This window comes from Puma concolor, chromosome B1 (genome assembly GCF_028749965.1).
Source record: "Puma concolor isolate L17-30 chromosome B1, mPumCon1.1.hap2, whole genome shotgun sequence".
NCBI lineage: Eukaryota > Metazoa > Chordata > Mammalia > Carnivora > Felidae > Puma > Puma concolor.
In genome coordinates, this window is record NC_141670.1 from 41,500,350 (window position 1) to 41,517,675 (window position 17,326).

At 48.7% G+C, this 17,326-nt stretch overlaps 1 protein-coding gene across 21 annotated transcripts in view; it reads left to right on the top strand.

Moving 5' to 3' along the window:
• Window positions 1–17,326, top strand: part of ANK1 (ankyrin 1) — a 217,477-nt gene that overhangs the window by 147,875 nt on the left and 52,276 nt on the right. For 11 of the 21 annotated variants that reach the window (XM_086703608.1, XM_086703618.1, XM_086703622.1 and 8 more), the window contains exons 10-22: window positions 3,060–3,257; window positions 4,654–4,752; window positions 5,159–5,257; window positions 5,752–5,850; window positions 7,379–7,576; window positions 8,137–8,235; window positions 8,716–8,814; window positions 12,491–12,688; window positions 14,968–15,066; window positions 15,190–15,288; window positions 15,532–15,630; window positions 16,769–16,861; window positions 17,296–17,326. The exon at window positions 17,296–17,326 is cut by the window's right edge and continues 42 nt beyond it. In XM_086703608.1, coding sequence (XP_086559734.1) covers window positions 3,060–3,257; window positions 4,654–4,752; window positions 5,159–5,257; window positions 5,752–5,850; window positions 7,379–7,576; window positions 8,137–8,235; window positions 8,716–8,814; window positions 12,491–12,688; window positions 14,968–15,066; window positions 15,190–15,288; window positions 15,532–15,630; window positions 16,769–16,861; window positions 17,296–17,326 — 1,510 coding nt within the window. Of the gene's footprint in view, window positions 1–3,059; window positions 3,258–4,653; window positions 4,753–5,158; window positions 5,258–5,751; window positions 5,851–7,378; window positions 7,577–8,136; window positions 8,236–8,712; window positions 8,815–12,490; window positions 12,689–14,967; window positions 15,067–15,189; window positions 15,289–15,531; window positions 15,631–16,768; window positions 16,862–17,295 lie in introns of all 21 variants that reach the window. The other 10 variants (XM_086703610.1, XM_086703617.1, XM_086703607.1 and 7 more) reach the window with 1 other exon arrangement.

Sequence of the window (17,326 nt, forward strand, 5' to 3'; positions counted from 1 at the left end):
ATAGGTCTAACTATTATCTATCTCAGGCACGGCAAACTTTTTCCCTAAAGGGCCAGATAGACTTTGCAAGCCATGATTTCTGTTGCAATGATTCCACTCCGCCATTGTTGTAGGAAAGCAGCCATGGATAATATGCAAACTAACAGTCATGTTCCAATAAAACTTTATTTACAAAGACAGGCAGCAGACCAGATTTGACCCACGGACTGTCATTTGCCTGCTACAGCTCTAGATTAACCCTTGTGTCTTTTATCTTGGCTCCAAGAAAAGACAGACTCTAAGCACCGCAAGAAGTCTTTAGAGCCTGGGCCAGACTGAAGTGAAGTTAAAAAAGAAAACAGAATAGCTCCTCTCAAGGTCCATGAAGGGCCAGAGCAAAGGCCCCTCCTTCAGCTCTTGAGTCTTCCTGGGGCTAAAGCTGTCAGACCGCCTCGTACTGCTTATACCTCCCCTAGGCCTTCTGCCCACTTCGTTGGGGTGAATTTGGAAGGGTGTCAGAATAGAACAAGGGAGAAACCAGGCCCACTCACAGCCTCCCCAGAGGTCTTGTGTGGGCAGTTGCAGATAGCCCATAACCATGAAAGCCGTCCGTTCTGTGACAGATCATCATGGGAGTCTTTCTACACAGCTACCTGTAATTTGGGTCATGACTCACAGCACCAAGCTGGCTTTGTGTGTGTACGTGTGTGATTGGTCGGGGGTTGGGGGTGAGGCAGGATGTATCCTCTCCTAAACCAGTTTATTTCTCGTTTAAACCTCCATCCACGGCTGAGTTGCTGTGTGACTTTGAGTGTGTCCCTTAGTCTGTCTCTGCCTCTGTTTCCTCATCTGTAGAGCTCTACCCGTCTCTAGAGTCGTTGGGATGATCACATGAGATAATATAAAAGTAAAAATCCTCGGGTAAGTGAAGGTAGAACTGCTACCACCGATTCTGTTGTCAGATCAGGAAATTCTCAGCGTTTTCCCACAGGGGTCCTGTGTTTAAACTTACATAAAGGTTCTTAAGTTGGTAATGATTTTATATTACCCAGATTATTAGGATGGGGCTTAAAAAGGCAGTCATGAAAATTCTTCACTGAGAACTTCTGACTCTTCAACTGGGAAATAAGTTAGGACCTCCGTAAAACTCACTAAGTGGCAACGAGCTGTGTTGGTTTGCTGTCACAAAGTGCCACACGCTAGGTGGCCTGAACAACAGAGGCCCATCGCCTGACAGTTCTGGAGGCTGGAAATCTGAGATCAGTGTCAGCAGGGCTGGTACCTTTGGGAGCTGTGAAGGGGAATCTGTTCCAGGCCGGTCTCCTGGCTTCCCGTGGTTGCTCACAGTCTTTGGCATTCCTTGGCTTGTAGATGCATCGCCCTGACCTCTGCCTTCAGAGGCATTCTCTCTCTGTGTGAGGGGCCGTGTGCAAATTTCCCCCTTTTAGGAGGACACCAGTCATACTGGATCAGGGCCCACACTAACGACCTCATCTTAACTAACTACATCTGCAATGGCCAAATTTCCAAATAAGATCATGTTCTGAGCTCCTGGGGTTAGGACTTCAACATGTGGACTTTTCTTTTCTTTTCTTTTCTTTTCTTTTCTTTTCTTTTCTTTTCTTTTCTTTTCTTTTCTTTTCTTTCTTTCTTTCTTTCTTTCTTTCTTTCTTTCTTTCTTTCTTTCTTTCAGTTTATTTGTTTTGAGAGAGAGAGGGGGAGAGAGAGAGAGAGAGACAGAGAGAGAGAGAGAATCCCAAGCCGATTCCACGCTCAGCATAGGGCCCAACACAGAACTCAGTCTCACAAACGTGATATCATGACCTGAGCTGAAATCAAGAGTTGGCCATTCAACCAACTGAGACACCCTGGCGCCACCAACATGTGGATTTTGAGGTGACACAGGGCAACCTAGTACACAAATACAAGCTGTCCTGCAGCCTGATTTTGTATCTCCCTTGCTGAAAATCCTCTTCTTAGAACTCACATCCCAGCTCCTGAGCTCATGGATTGTCATGATCCAGCTCCTGCCTGCCCCCCACCCAGCTCCAAGCCCCCATCACACTTTGTCCTCCTTTGGGATTTAACTGCCTTGAGCTCCCTGAGTTCCCCAAGGATGGCTGCCTCTGTGGTATAGCTCACACTGCTCCCTTCGCTGGCGGATTCTTCCCCTTTTGTCTTCCTGGCCAAGTCCTAGCTCAGGACCACCTCCTCCTGAAAGCCGTCTCTCCCCATCCACCCTGCTGTGGACCTCTGTGCTTTGATCTTGCCTTTCCTGATGTTACCACACTGAACAGCAACAATGTATCTGTTTCCACTCTTTTACCTGACAGACTATAAGCTTCTTTAGGCCAGGGATTATGTCTGTTCTCTTTTGTTTCCTTGTCACTTAACCCATACCTGGTGCTCATTGATCGCTTAATAAATATTTGTTGAATTAATCTGTGAGTGAATGAGTGAAGAGGCTCCTCTGTCTTTAATGTTTTTTAAAATAGATTGCCACCTAAGAAACCATGAGAGTCCTTAACAAAGTTTTTTAAGTGATACAGGTTTGTTAGGGGCAAAGAACAGAGGGATTTAGATGTGAATTCCATGTTGTGCTCACTCATTCATTCATTCGTTCATAACCACGTGAATTAAGGATCACTATGTGTGTTACATGCATATATGAGGATTGTGGGGCATATGAGAGATATGAAGCATAGTCACTGGTCTTAAGAGGCTGATAAGTAAGGAGAGAAGATACACACACCTGATAAGTTAGTTATAGATACAATTCAGCATATCTATGAGTAAGGTCTGAGTGACAGGTAAGAAAAGCCCACGGAAGTCTAGGGTAGTCAAGGAAGGCTTCCTGGGAGAGGTGGGCCTGGCTGGAGCTGGCTTGGAGGATTTGATGAGGTAGAAAGGAGAGTGTAGTCAGAGACCAGCATGACCACAGGGGCCAGAGTGAACCAAACTCACTTAGGAGCTGCCTGGAAGCATCGTGTAGGGAAGAAGTAGGAAATGAGGTTGGAATTATCTCCTTGAATTTCTGTGTTCATTTCCTTTACAACTACTTCTCTTCCCTCTTCTCCCAGAATGGCCTGTCTCCAATTCACATGGCGGCTCAGGGAGACCACCTTGACTGTGTCCGACTTCTGTTGCAATACAACGCAGAGATAGACGACATCACCCTGGACCACCTGACCCCGCTCCACGTGGCAGCCCACTGCGGCCATCACAGAGTAGCCAAGGTCCTTTTGGATAAAGGAGCCAAACCAAATTCCAGAGCCCTGGTGAGTGGGAGCCTATTGGAGAAGGTGCCAGAGGGTCAAAGGCTGAGGGAGGCAGGACTGAGCTGTGTGGCTGAGCTTGGTGGGAAGGGCACCAATTGGTGCCTGGAGGTACCCCCGAGATTCGGGGTCTGGATAGTGGCAGTGCCTGCTAGGACCCAGGAGGCAGGATGGTAACCCCCACACTCCCTGCCACATTCAGCTGGGTATCGCCTTCTGCACCCCGATGACCATGGCCCTGGTGACAGACTGAGGTCAGGGGTGGGTATGGGTCCTGGAGATCTGACTAAGAAGCCGTGTCCGTGGTATGTATGTGGGTTGGGGGAGCCACTCCATCTGAGACAGCCCAATGCTGAGGAACAGTGACTGCCTATAGACTGCCTGCTTTGGGTGGGGGGTGAGTGCAATGGGCTGAGCTAAGCATCCTTCCTCTGCTGACGGACTTAGAGTTTTCACAGTGCTGGTGAAAGTTCTCGCCTAAAGCCAATTGCCCCCTGGGACTATGGCTCCTCTTCCTCTTTCCCCAGGCCTGGCACTTTGAAGACACAGCATCAGGGATCTGGTGGGGCCAGAGCTGTGCACAGAGCATGGCCTTGACCACCATGTCCTCTCTGCCCACTCCCAGAGGGGAGAATTTAGAAGGCAGGAGAGCTTCCAGTCTGACAAAGATGGCTCCTTCATTCATTCAGAAAGCTTTCATGGAGCTTTTACCACATGCCAGGGACTATTTGGGGGTACTTGGGGGATTTCTGTGCTTCAGCACTATTGACATTCTGGGTCTGATATTCCTTGTTGTGGGGGGCTGGCTTGTGCCTGATAGGATGTTTGGCAGTGTCCTTGGCCCCCACCCTCTACGTGCTAATATCCTCCTCTGGTTGTGACAACAGCAGTGTCTCCAGATGTTGCCAAGTGTCCCTGGGGTGGGTGGGACAAAGTCCCCTCCCCTCCCCTTACTTTGAGAACCACTGCCTAATAGAATAAAGCACTGGAAAAACAAACAAAAACAAACAAATAAAAATCCGTGCCCTTGTGGAATTTACATCTACAGCGGAGTTGCTATATGGAGATCCACTTTACTAAAAATGATTGGTGGTTTCAGGGGAGAGGGAACATGATTTGTTTCACAAAAGTACTCTTTATTGTCAGTCTCCCCTTAAGGAAACATTAAACAGCAGGCTCTTTTTGTGCACTCAAAAATATGATTAAAATTTTTAAAAGGGTTGATAGACAACTTGTTCAGGAACATACATGGTGCAGAAGGCGAGAGCCGCCTGCCTCTTGCGTGGTTCACAGTCACCGATGGTCCGGCCACTGGGAATCACTGATGGGTGGTCTGGGTGCTCCTTGGGCCAATGTTGTAAGTTCCTGCTTGTCTGTCTCCCTATGTGCGGGGCTGTAGAATGGCTTTACCCCCTTGCATATCGCCTGCAAGAAGAACCACATCCGTGTCATGGAGCTGCTGCTGAAGACGGGAGCTTCCATTGATGCTGTCACAGAGGTAGGAGAATTCTGCAGATGGGCACATGGTCTCTGCCTCTGGTCTTCATCCAGAAGCTGTCTTGAGACTCGTTGTTCTTAGCCACATGTGTGTACAAGCCTGGGCTTCTTGAAGGGATCAGTTGGGTGACCAAATAAGAGAACATGTGTAGAGTTTCAGGGACCTTTCCAAGATCAGATGCAATTTTTTTTTTTTTTTGAGTTGTAAAGCAGACAGAATGACCCTGCAGTGATTTTTTCTTCTGCCAGTCATTTTCCTGGAAGCAAACCCATCTCATTTAACTCCCCTTTCTTGGAAAACCATTCTGGAGCACCTAGAAGGAAGAAAGCATTAGATTCATCTGGCTCTCTTCTTTATAGGAGCAGAAAAGGCTCCTCTGTTCTCATTCCTCTCTTGTGTGTTCCAGTCTGGCTTGACACCTCTCCACGTGGCCTCCTTCATGGGGCACCTGCCCATCGTGAAGAACCTCTTGCAGCGGGGGGCATCACCCAACGTCTCCAACGTGGTAAGCCCGTGGGGAGGGCAAGGGCTCTTTCCTCTGGACCGAGAGCTCAGAGAGGAGCTTAGCTAGTGATCTTAAGATCTCCTCTCTGAGGACAGAGCTAGAATTCTCAGAATAGGAGAGACTTCAGATTTGGGAAGAACATGTGTGTATATTGATGCGTTCCCAATTAAATTTATCACACATCTGTAAGTCCTAGGAGTTTATGTTAGGCAGTAATTTGGGAACTTCCGTGTTATATGGAAATACATTTATAATCTTTAACATTCATTAGCTCTGGGGTTTACCTTCAATTATACCTAGAAAACACACACACACACACACACACACACACCAGTCATCAGCAGGCTAAAGGCCAACGGAGCTGCTTGCTAGGGCAACTCCACCTTTGGACAAAAGGCCACCAAGTTACTCCAGGCTGGCATTTTGGAACCGTGCATGTGTCCTTTTGGAAACTCAGCACATATGAACATTTCTATAACTCTGTTATTTTACAGAAAGTGGAGACCCCACTGCACATGGCAGCCAGAGCCGGGCACACGGAAGTGGCCAAATATTTGCTCCAGAACAAAGCCAAAGTCAATGCCAAGGCCAAGGTGAGTTTTGGAGGTGGGAAGGATTCTGGAATGTAAGTAATTCAAGTGCATTGAAGAGAAATCCATCCTTGTTAGAGGCTTGGCTGTACTGCTTGTGGCACAAAGACTCCTTGTCATTCCCACATTGTCTGTGCTAACTGTTCAGATTCTGCTTTGCAGGGGATCTGAGAAGACCACACCTATGTTTCTTTTTCTTTTTTAAAAAATGTTTATTTATTTATTTATTTTAAGAGAGAGAAAGAGAGGGAGTACATGGAGGGGCAGAGAGAGAGGGAGAGAGAATCCCAAGCAGGGTCTACACACAGAGCCCGACACAGGGCTCGATCCCACAAACTGTGAGATCATGACCTGAGCTGAAATCAAGAATCAGACTCTCAACCGACTGAACCAGATCTATGTTTCTTTAGGATAATGAAAGTCTAAAGAACATGGCTAGGTTGCAGAGTTTTTTGGGCTGAAAGAGTTTCATGTTGGTGACAGTTGTGGCGTAAGAAAAGAAACAACTTTTTAAAAATGTTTACTTATTTAATTTTGAGAGAGAGACAGAGAGAGAGAGTGAGTGAGCACAAGTGGGGGAGGGGCAGAGAGAGAGGGAGACACAGAATCCGAATCAGGCTCCAGGCTCCAAGCTATCAGTGCAGAGCCCAGCTCAAACTCGCCCAAACCATGAGATCATGACCTGAGCTGAAGTCGGACACTTAACCGACTGAACCACCCAGGCACCCCGAGAAGCAACTTTTTGGAGACTATGTTGCCAATAAAAATCAGTCGGGAATTACTTGATCTAAAAATGGAAGATTCCCCCTTGTTGTAAAAGGTATTCTCAAGGAATCAGCTGAATGAGAGAAAGAATTGCTACTGAATTTGCAAGGTGATTGGCTTTGACCGAGATGGGGCTTGCCTACATCCCAGAAGACAGCGGCTGTGTTTACAGTTGGAACAGTGGTTTGTGCTTGGGCCACACGAGGAGTCTCCCAAATGGGCCCAAGAGCACAGAGACCTCACCCTTGAACCCCTTCAGTATCAGGGGAGGAGGAGGAACAGGGGTGGGAAAAGAAAGTCATCTTTCCCCTTCAGCCATTTAGACTTCCCCTTGACCCCTTTCAAACAGAAAGGCAAACAGCCACTCAGACATGACTTGGAAGACGGTAAGAACAAGTACCACATACTGAGTGCGTGTTTTGTGCCAAACACTGTGCAAAACATTTTCTAGGCACTACCTGCTTGATCCTCGCCATAGCCCAAGAGGTAGATATTACTGTTCCCATTTTACAGATGGGAAGGCTGAGCCTTTGGGCAATTCAGTAGAAATAACAGCTAAGTTGAAGGGTAGTTGTGAGGAGTCCACAAGAGAGCATATTTATTTCTGTAACTCAGAGACTTGATTTGAATCCCAGCTCTTCATCATACTAGCTGTGTGGCCTTGAGAAAGTCACTTACCCCCTCTGGGTCTCACCTTCCTTCTCTGTAAAGTGAGAAGGTGGATTAAGAAGCCTTCCCTGTTCTTTGGTTTCACTTTGGGTTCCAGGATGACCAGACCCCACTTCACTGTGCAGCTCGCATTGGCCACACAAACATGGTGAAGCTCCTGCTGGAAAATAACGCCAATCCCAACCTGGCCACGACCGCTGGGCACACCCCCCTGCACATTGCAGCCCGAGAGGGCCATGTGGAGACGGTCCTGGCCCTCCTGGAAAAGGAAGCGTCCCAGGCATGCATGACCAAGGTACAGCCTTCCTCTTCCTGTTCTCTGGAGGCAGCTGGCTACAGCGGGCCTGGGGTGTGGGCTGGGCGTTCCCTCCTGTTCCTCTGTGTTGCCTTGATAATGCTGAAAGCAGCCAGGAGGATCAGCACCCCCAGCCTGGCTGCCATCTGTGAGCCTGATGTGTCATCCTTCCCCAGAAAGGTGGTAAACTGTAGTTTCTCATCCACCCACCCAGCCTTCATCCCTTTATCATGAAATAGCTGTTTGGTCTGGACAAATCTGGTTCTGGAATACAAGAAGGGCTAAGGCTCAACCGCTGCCCTCAACTTGCTAGTAGTCGAATAACAACAGCACAAGGTGGTTTTATGCTCCATCACGAGAGGTGCAGGTGCAATCAGAGGAAGCCTGCTAATTTCTGGGGCCTTGGCCTCTTGAAAGGATCAGAAATTGCTGTGTCCTTTATTTGATCAGCGTTTCCACTTAAGGCGGGATACCTCCTTTGCCATGGGCCCTTTCTCTGGAGGGTGGGGGGGAGACAGCTCTGATGCCCCCTGGTTCGGACAGCCTGTGTTTCTCCTCAGAAAGGATTTACCCCTCTCCATGTGGCTGCCAAGTATGGGAAGGTTAGGGTGGCCGAGGTGCTGCTGGAACGGGACGCACATCCAAATGCTGCTGGAAAAGTGAGTTTGAACTCCACCACCGCGCCCCCCCCCGCCCCTCTCTCACCTGAGAGGCCAGAGCAAAGGATAAACTTTGCTACTTGGGAATGACCTCTCTTACCCATGCCTATTGTGTCCATCTTTTGAATGGGCCGCCATCTTGGGGGAAGGGGTTTTGGAAAGACTGTCTTTCTGACAAAGGCCTTGTCCCCTCAGGAAAACCTGGTGGTCTCCTCCGAGCGAGTGCGTTAATTGTGCTGCCCACCAGGCCCTGCAGGAACGGGGGGAGGGTAGGAGGGAGGGAGGGGTAGCCCCGGGTCTGGCTGGTCTCTCGGGTGACTTCAGATCAAGACTGTCTTTGGAATGACTTTTTAACCAGATTGTAACTCTGTAAAAGAAGTGATACACATCCCAACATGACACCTCCTGTAGCTAAAGGGATCACTAGTAGAAAGCCAGTTGAGTGAAGGCTGTTCTCTGTGTCCATCTTGCCCCCAGCAGAATGGCTTGACCCCTCTGCACGTGGCCGTCCATCACAACCACCTGGACATCGTCAGGCTGCTGCTTCCCCGGGGCGGCTCCCCACACAGCCCCGCTTGGGTAAGCCTGTCCGGGTCCGTATACTGGGAGCCCTGGCCCCGGACCTCCTCAGAGCCTGGGCCTCTGGAAGGCAGGCTGCCTCCCTCTCCTTCAGGAAGGGCTGTTCCAGGAGCAGCTGGAGGGTTTTCGTGTTTTGCTTTTATTTTTACCTCTGAAATCTCACCTCACTTACACAAATGTTACCTGCGGTAATTGCTACTATTTGGAGATCAGGAGTGGGGTGGAAAATGGGTAACACTTCTCAGCCACAGGTTCCCTCACAGAGGTGGGATTCGTCTTACACAACAAATGTGTTCCCCAAAGTGCTGTGTGTCAACTGAGTTTTGTCAGCTGGTGGTCACAAGTCAGCATGTCCAGGAATCTCCAGGAGCTGTGAGCCTTGTCAGGTTCTCACTCCATTTGGTGCTGGCAGCACAATGGCCACACCTGGCAAAATATTCAGGGCTGAGGGCGAAGCTGCCATAACCTTGAAGGAAGGGACCTGTTTCGGATGTGAATAGTCACCCCCAAATGTATTTCTCTCAGGAGTTCAGACTTGGAGATGGTGGTGTTTTAACAAGGCACACCCAGGTATGTTACGTGGTAGACATAAGTCCAGAGTGCCGGCCCCTGAAACATGCTGCCCAGAGTGGCAGGTTCACGGCCTCTCAAGGGAACCAAGTGAGGGACGCTGAGCGGGCTCGCTTATGTAAGATCAGACTGGGGGTGGGGGCAGGCAGTGCAAGGTGATGGGATCAAGCTGGAAGTGAGGATCATTTTCGGGGACAGGCTGCCTGGTGTGGGACCAGAGGGTGCACAGTGTTTGTCTGTGAGGGGAGGGGGCTGATGGCCACGCAGGGGAGGGGAGACGAGTGGGGGGAGGGGCAGGGCTCTGCTACAAAGGACAAACAAACCTATCAGGTTGCTCACTGATAGGGCAGCCAGGACTCGGAGAACAGGACCGTTTCTGAGAGAGCACACCCCGCCCGCCCGATGCTCAGCCACCCGGCAGGAGGCTCAGCGCTGCCACGGTGGAGGGAGCCACGGCAGAGGGAGCCACCAGGGCGGGTTGGTGTGTGATTATAGCTGACACCTGCTGACTGCAGCGGGAACAGAGCCGAGCCCGGGAAAATCCGTGCGGGCCTCAGTTTGTCTTCCCTCCTCAGAATGGATGCTCATCTGAATTTTACAGCCTCCCTTCCCTGGAGACACAGCGTCTCCCAGACACCTCTGTCTCCTTGGGCTCCTGTCCCTGCCGCTGTTGTAGCGAGCCCACTGTCACTGTGCAGACGGAGCATGCGGCCCCGCTAAGATGTGACTTACTCCTGCCTCTAAAAATAAAAAGCTGGACTCCCCGCCTCCTCACTCCCCTCCTTATATAAAAGAAATTGGAGCCAGGTTCATGGTATTTAAAGAGAGCCTTATCCAAGCACAAACCTTGTACAGATGGGGTTTGTTTCCATGGCAAAAAATAGTTTCCCAAGTAGTCTGGCAATTTTGTAGAATTTCACATGCAAATCTCTCTGCACCCAAACCAAACCCTCCCCCTTCTCATTTTGATGCTAATGTTGTTTTAACATTTAGGCAGATTTCTCTCCAGTGTGCATTCTTTTGGATGAGCTCATTTCCTTGGGAAAAAAAGACCTTTCCGTGGCACATACCCCTCCCTAAACACTCCACCTAGCTGCCCCTTGTCCTTGTCACCTACAGAAGGTCATTCATCCCCCTTAGTCCTGCTTTCTGGGAAGCCCAGAGGGGTAGTCTCTGTTCCGAGACTGCCAGCTGCCCTTGTACGTCGGGTTGAACCAGGGATCACCTGGCCTGAGCTGCTGCCAAAGTACGTGTGCCCTTTGCGGGGACAGGGTGCTGTGTTTGCCAGTATGGATGTGCCCAGCTGCCCAGGTGACCTGTACTCCTGATTAGACTGCCATGAGTATACTTCGACTTCCCTGGTACTGTCCTTTACCTATTGGAATTCCTAATAATCATTGCTTTCCTGCTGTGAATACCTGCTATGGCCCGGGCCCTGGCTGGGTGCTCAGTTAGGTCATCCCACCCATCCTGGGGACGGCACTGAGAAGCAGACGTTCTCTGAGGCTCCCCTTACAGAGAGCCATCTCCTGTGGGGATAGCTCCAGATCCCAAGCTCCATCTAGCAAACCACACCTCTTTCTTTGCTTTCTGTTGATACAACACAAAAAGAGTTTTGTTTAATTAATATTATAATCAAAGTGTTGATCTTGTTGTGGGAACACAACCTAAAGCGGATGTATTCTCATAACATATTTTTTTAAAAAGGAACCCAGAAATGAATTATCTTACATAATTATTCAATTGAATTGAATCTTTTTATTCAATTTAATTCTCTGGGTAAATTACAACTTCTCATTTTCCCCACGATATCCACCTTCCTAATGGCTCTTTCCCTGTCTTCCAATGTTAGGACCCTGGAATGTTACTATATTCTCAGCCCCCTTTTTTCCTCTTTCCTTTTCCTGATCAGTGATCCTGGCAGAATCAGAAATGTTGGTTTCCACAGTAAGGCAGTGGCTGGCGGGGAGGTTCAGATCTCTGGGAGAGACAGAGGAATGCTGGCCAAGGTGGGGAAACCGTATGTCTTATGCCATCTGCTCCGGGACTGGCGGGCATGTGCTAGGAAGTCATGGGTCCTGCTCAGAGGCCCTGAGGCCTGGCATCTCTTTTAGTCCTGAATGTGTGGAGGCCTTGCTACTCAAAGTGTGGTCCCTGGACCAGCAGCATCAGCATCATCTGGAAACTTGTTAGAAATGCAGACTTTGGGGCCTGCCAAGAACTTCTGAGTCAGAGTATACATTTTAACAAGATCCCGAGTGCTTTGTGTATGCACCGTGGTTTGAGAAGCAATGTTCCAGATGAAAGGACCTGGGATCTGGAGTCTGAAGGCCAGCTTGGGTTATCTGTTGTTCATTTATTAGGTGACATTAGATAAGGCCCTTAACCTTGCCGAGAATTAACTTCTTTAAGCCACAAAATGAGACAATAATAAAAATGCCTGCCTTGTTTCCTGTACAAGGGATCATGTAGGTGAAAGTGGTTTCTAACAGTGATGACCAAAGTAGGCTGTCAGCTGTCTGCAGCAGGATAAGGCACTTGCTCCATCCAACAGCTGTGAGAAAAGAACAAGTTAGATGTTATTATCCACTTTAAACGGCTTCAAAAAATATAAAAGGATGTCTCACAGACATTGAATATCTTGCCCCCAGTCACACAGCTAGTTCATGTGGAAAGAGGACTTGCCTCCCTGTCCTCAAGTTCCTTGCTGGGCTTGACCCTTCTTCCACCCCCTGCCTCAGTCCACAAGCCCGGGGAGGGTGGGTGTAACAGACAGGAGCCTTTCATTTATTTACCTAGCTTTCTAGTTCTTCTGCGAGCTGCTGGCTTTTGTGGTGACAGAGCACCTCCAGCAGAGCACTTTGTCATGCTGGCTGGGGGTGGGGTGGGGGGGGGCTCCAAATCAAAGGGATTTGGTTTGTTTGTTTGTTGACTTAAATCACTCTCCTTGGTGACACCAGCTCTGCTCACTGAGTGTCGCTGAGTGTCCGGCAGGCCAAGAACCTGGCCTAACTCTCCCTCAGAGGATTTAAAATCCAAGGCATGTGTTCATATTGTCAACTCAGCATTCTTGTAACCGGGCTCCGGGTGGCTTCTTCTGTTTCAGAATGGCTACACCCCTCTGCACATTGCTGCCAAGCAGAACCAGATTGAGGTGGCCCGCAGCCTGCTGCAGTACGGGGGGTCAGCAAATGCAGAGTCGGTGCAAGGTGTGACACCCCTTCACCTGGCCGCCCAAGAGGGTCACGCAGAGATGGTGGCTCTGCTACTTTCGAAACAAGCCAATGGCAATCTGGGGAACAAGGTAAATATGGCTTCTCCAGATTTGCCCTGTAGTCACGGTGATGTTTTAGTGGTAACTACGTAGATATTCTATCTGAATATGGAGTACCTGCTGGGTGCTCAGGCACTGAGTTTAGGTGTGTGTGTGTGTGTGTGTGTGTGTGTGTGTGTGTGTGCATGTGCCCATGCGTGAGCATGTAATCCTTGCCACAGCCCTGTGTAGGTTTTATCTCAGTTTTATAAATGAATAAACAGATTCAGAAAAGTTGTTTATTCCCAGGGTTGCATGACCCTGAGCCTACCTGACGCCAAAGCCTTTTCTAGATAGATTAGCTCAAGAATCTGCAAAAAGATCAATATTAAAATCCACAGTACACTTTCCCAAATATAGGCCAGTGGGTCTACATTCAGGAATGTAGTAAGTAATTTGGTACTAAACATTTGTTTTCTGTGGCAGAATATTTTTAAATGCCCACCCGTACGTTAAACTAGCAGTTCTCCATCCCGACTATTGGTGGAAGAATCTGGGTCCTTCCAAGATTGTAGACAGCATTTTGAGAGGATGAGCATATGAGTGTATTTCTAGGTGAAGTCTTCGTAGTTCTCAAAGGAGCTTCTCAAAAGGAACACATGACCCAAGAAAGACCAAGAATCACTTATTTTTAAAAAATCATAGTTTTATTGAAATACAATTTACATACAATAAAATTCAGCCTTTTGAACTGTACTATTCAGTGGTTGTTAGTATATGTACAGAATTGGGCCACCATCACCACTATCTAATTTCCAGAACATTCTTATCACCCCAAAAGAAGCCTCATACCCATTAATGGCTGCTTCCCATTTCCCCCAAATATCTCAGTCCCCGGCAATCACTAATCTACGGTCTCTGAATTTGCATATTCTGGATGTTTCATATAGTGAAATCAATACAAAGAGCCACTCCTTTAGATGATAAAGGAACAGTTTCAGAAAGGCAAGCATTTTAAGGATAAACAGATTTGTTAAAAGATCCATTGGTTCTTTTTTGCACAGGTGTGGACAAGTGATCCCCAGGAGGGACCTGTTAGGGCAGGACCATTATACTGAGTGGATTCTTGGTTTCTGCCTTGTGCCATTTCAAGCAGGCTCTGTGAGGAGCCATAGGGTGGTGGTGATTCTCAGTACTGGAGTCATCCTCACTCATCCCACATGGCACTACATGGGGCAAATTACTGTGTTATCCTAAGAATCAGGCGAGCGCCTGGAGGCTTGTGACAGACGTAGGACCTCTCCATGTCACAGCCTGTACTCGCCACCGCCCCACCCGCCCACCTGCTCAGGCCTTGCTGCGAGGGTTACTGCTCCTGGGCCTCTGGGCAGCCTGCCGGGAAGTGCAGAAGGCAGAGGAGGACAAGTGGAGTCCCTGGAGAGGGGACAGGCCCTGCCCCCCTGCCTCTGGCTGCAGAGGAATCACAGCTCTGTGGGTCCCACAGTTAGCAAAGCATATTGAGTAGGGGAGAGGGGAGAGAAGACTTTCCTGGCATTTTTGTGTGAGTGTGCACATATGAGATGACCCCTCCAGCGCATCACTGTCCTGAGAAAGCTGTGCTGAGAACTCCAAGAATATGGTGCTTTCGGATCCTGAAGGATCATCCATCCTTCGACAGTGCGGCACGGGCTGTGAGGTGCTAATAACATGCTACACTGAAGTGGCACGTCATGCTTTCCAGTGTGTTTTCATCAGTGTTTTCTCAACCTTACTTTGCCCTGAAGATATGTCAGTGATAACCCCTATTTTCCAGATAAGGAAACCAGATAGGTGTAGGGTCTAGATAGGTCTAGATAAGGACTCTGAAGCTTGTCCCAAATTATGGAAATAGGGAATGTTATAAGTGGAAAGTTCCATAAAGTTTCTCTAGTTCACAGGTCAGCAAACTACGGCCCATGGGCCAAAACCGGCCCACCACTTGTTGGTGTAAATTAAGTTTTATTGGAACATAGCCATGTCCGTTTGTTTCCATGTTGGCCATAGTTGCTTTCTCATTATAACTGACAGAGTTGGGAAGCTGTGACAGAGACATAAGCCTAAAATACTGACTATCTGGCCCTTAGCAGAAAACATTGTTAACCTCTACTTTAGTTAAGCCACCTCATTTTTCAGATAAGGATAGAGGCCCAGAGCTGGAAGAGCTTTGTCCAAGGTCACACACCTGTTCGGTGGCTACACAGCTAGGTTGGGCTCCCAAACCCCAGTGCTCTTTCTCTGTGGCTTGAAAATCTTTATTGGCTACAAGATGATGAACTTCTGTTTCCTTCCAGAGCGGACTCACCCCCCTCCATCTGGTAGCACAAGAAGGCCACGTTCCAGTGGCAGATGTGCTGATCAAACACGGTGTCATGGTGGATGCCACCACCCGGGTAAGGCAGGCAGTTAGTTTGTGCTTCTGCCCATGTGTGCTTCCCCACCCTTCTCCCCTATGTGCACCCCTAGCCCTGCCCCGAAGCCCTGATGCTTACCCATTCTCACCTCTTGCTTTTCAGATGGGTTATACCCCACTCCACGTGGCCAGTCATTATGGAAATATCAAGCTGGTAAAGTTTCTACTACAGCACCAGGCAGACGTCAATGCCAAGACGAAGGTACAGGAATACTTGAGAGCTGACTTCTATACTGTCACTTCTTAGGTGCCAAATTAGGGTGCAGTCAGAGTTAACCCTGGGGCACTTGGGGCTGTGCCACAATTTTAAGCTTTGACCCTAGAGGCGGAAATGGGGAAAATGCCTTTTTTGTCTTGCACATAGAAGCCAGGCTGTATAATATGTGGGCAGTTCTCTCTCTCTCATAACTAGTTAATCCTGCCAAAATGTTACCTTGCTTTACAGCAAGGATACAGTCCCTTGCACCAGGCGGCCCAACAGGGACATACAGACATCGTGACACTGCTTCTCAAAAATGGTGCTTCCCCAAACGAGGTCAGCTCGGTAAGTACCCACCAGTTTCCCAATTTTGGAGAAGTGGTCCCGATGGGCAGTCCCGTGAGACCCCTATTCACCACAGAGGCTTGGTCTACCCTTGCTGCACATCCGGGGCCTGGACCATAAAGTCACAGCTGCGTCAGTAGCCCGGGGCATGGGTGCTGTGATTGATTTCTCTTTCTGGTGAACTCTAGGTTATCCTCTAAATATCATTTACCCTCCCTCTTTACCTTTGTTTAAATAGTGCTGTTGAAACTCTCTCTGTGCATGTGTGATGCCACTTTTAGTAATAGTACAAGTAGCAAACCAAATGTCTTGCGTGGTTCATGATGTTTCAGGGCTTCGGGGTTGTCTTGAGCAATATGCTCAATCCTGAATAGGGGCTTCCTCATTTGACGATGGGCAGGTTTTCCTAGATTTTCTCCATGGCTGCTTCCAGCTCTGAAGGCATCTGGACCTTCGTAGATGTGGCTGCTAAACCTATAACTGGTTGGAGCTGAATGTGTATGGGGCCCAGAACACATCCCTGGGACTGGAGAACTTAAAAGAAAATAAAGCCTCAATATCACTCTACTTCCATTTAGCTCTGTCTCTTCAAATCAAAGTAGAAAATATGCCCCTTCCCTGTTTCTGGTGGTGATTTGTGATTTCTAATTGGCCTAAACAGTTAACTGAAGTATGTATACATTATTTTGATTATTTTAGCACTCAGTAACGGATACCCAAAGAACTGGTGTTGGGAGCAGTGAGCAGCACTGCCCTCCACTTTCCTATTCCAAAATTGCATATGGTGCCTTCCTGACCCATTCCTTCCAGTTGGTTTGGTTCCCTCTTGGCAGTTCTTGACTTGTCCTGGCAAGATTTCCCCTGTTCTCATTTCAAAACTCCCACATTCGGTGCTACAGACTTAAAGTATCACTGCCCTCCTCTCTCCCATACCCCATCTTTGCAAGCATTGTTCCTAACACCTGTCTGGGCTCACAAGTGTGCAGGGGTCTTGCTCTGGGCTCTGAGGTGCAGTGTGCCCACCTACACTCTTCTAAAGAATTAGAATGTGAGCTTGGTCTACATAAAGGGGCCAGTGCTTTCCCCCCAGACGCCATTCCCTTATCTGATCTCACTCTGTCTCTGCTAATTTTCCCAGAATGGAACCACACCTCTGGCAATAGCCAAGCGCTTAGGCTACATCTCTGTAACAGACGTGCTCAAGGTTGTCACGGATGAAACCAGTTTTGTGGTATGTCGGCTTCTCCGCTGCACCATCCACCCCAGATACACACAGACTGACAGGGCGGCCCTGTGGGTTACTCTGGGAAGAGGAGCACATTCTGGGATGGGATAGGAAGCACAGCACCAGTGGCCGGCTGGGGCCACAGGAAGAGGGTGTTCTCCTCTATCAGGCGGAGTTGTACTGCCACCTAGTGGTGAAAAGAGTTAGGGCTGTGACCAGACCTAAGGGGGCAAATAGCAAGCTGGGTGCTGGGCGGAGACATGGCAATAGGAAGCTGGCATTTCCTGTTTATCCCCTTGCCAGACAGCTTTCAGGCGGAAGGGCCTCTCAGCTTTGATTCTCTTCCTTTAAGACAAACCTCCTTTCCCACCTCCTTCCTGCTGAATCTGTGAAAGGGCCTACTGTTCTATTTGGGTTGAATTCTCTGCTTTTTCTTTTAGTTAGCCAGTGACAAGCACCGGTTGAGTTTCC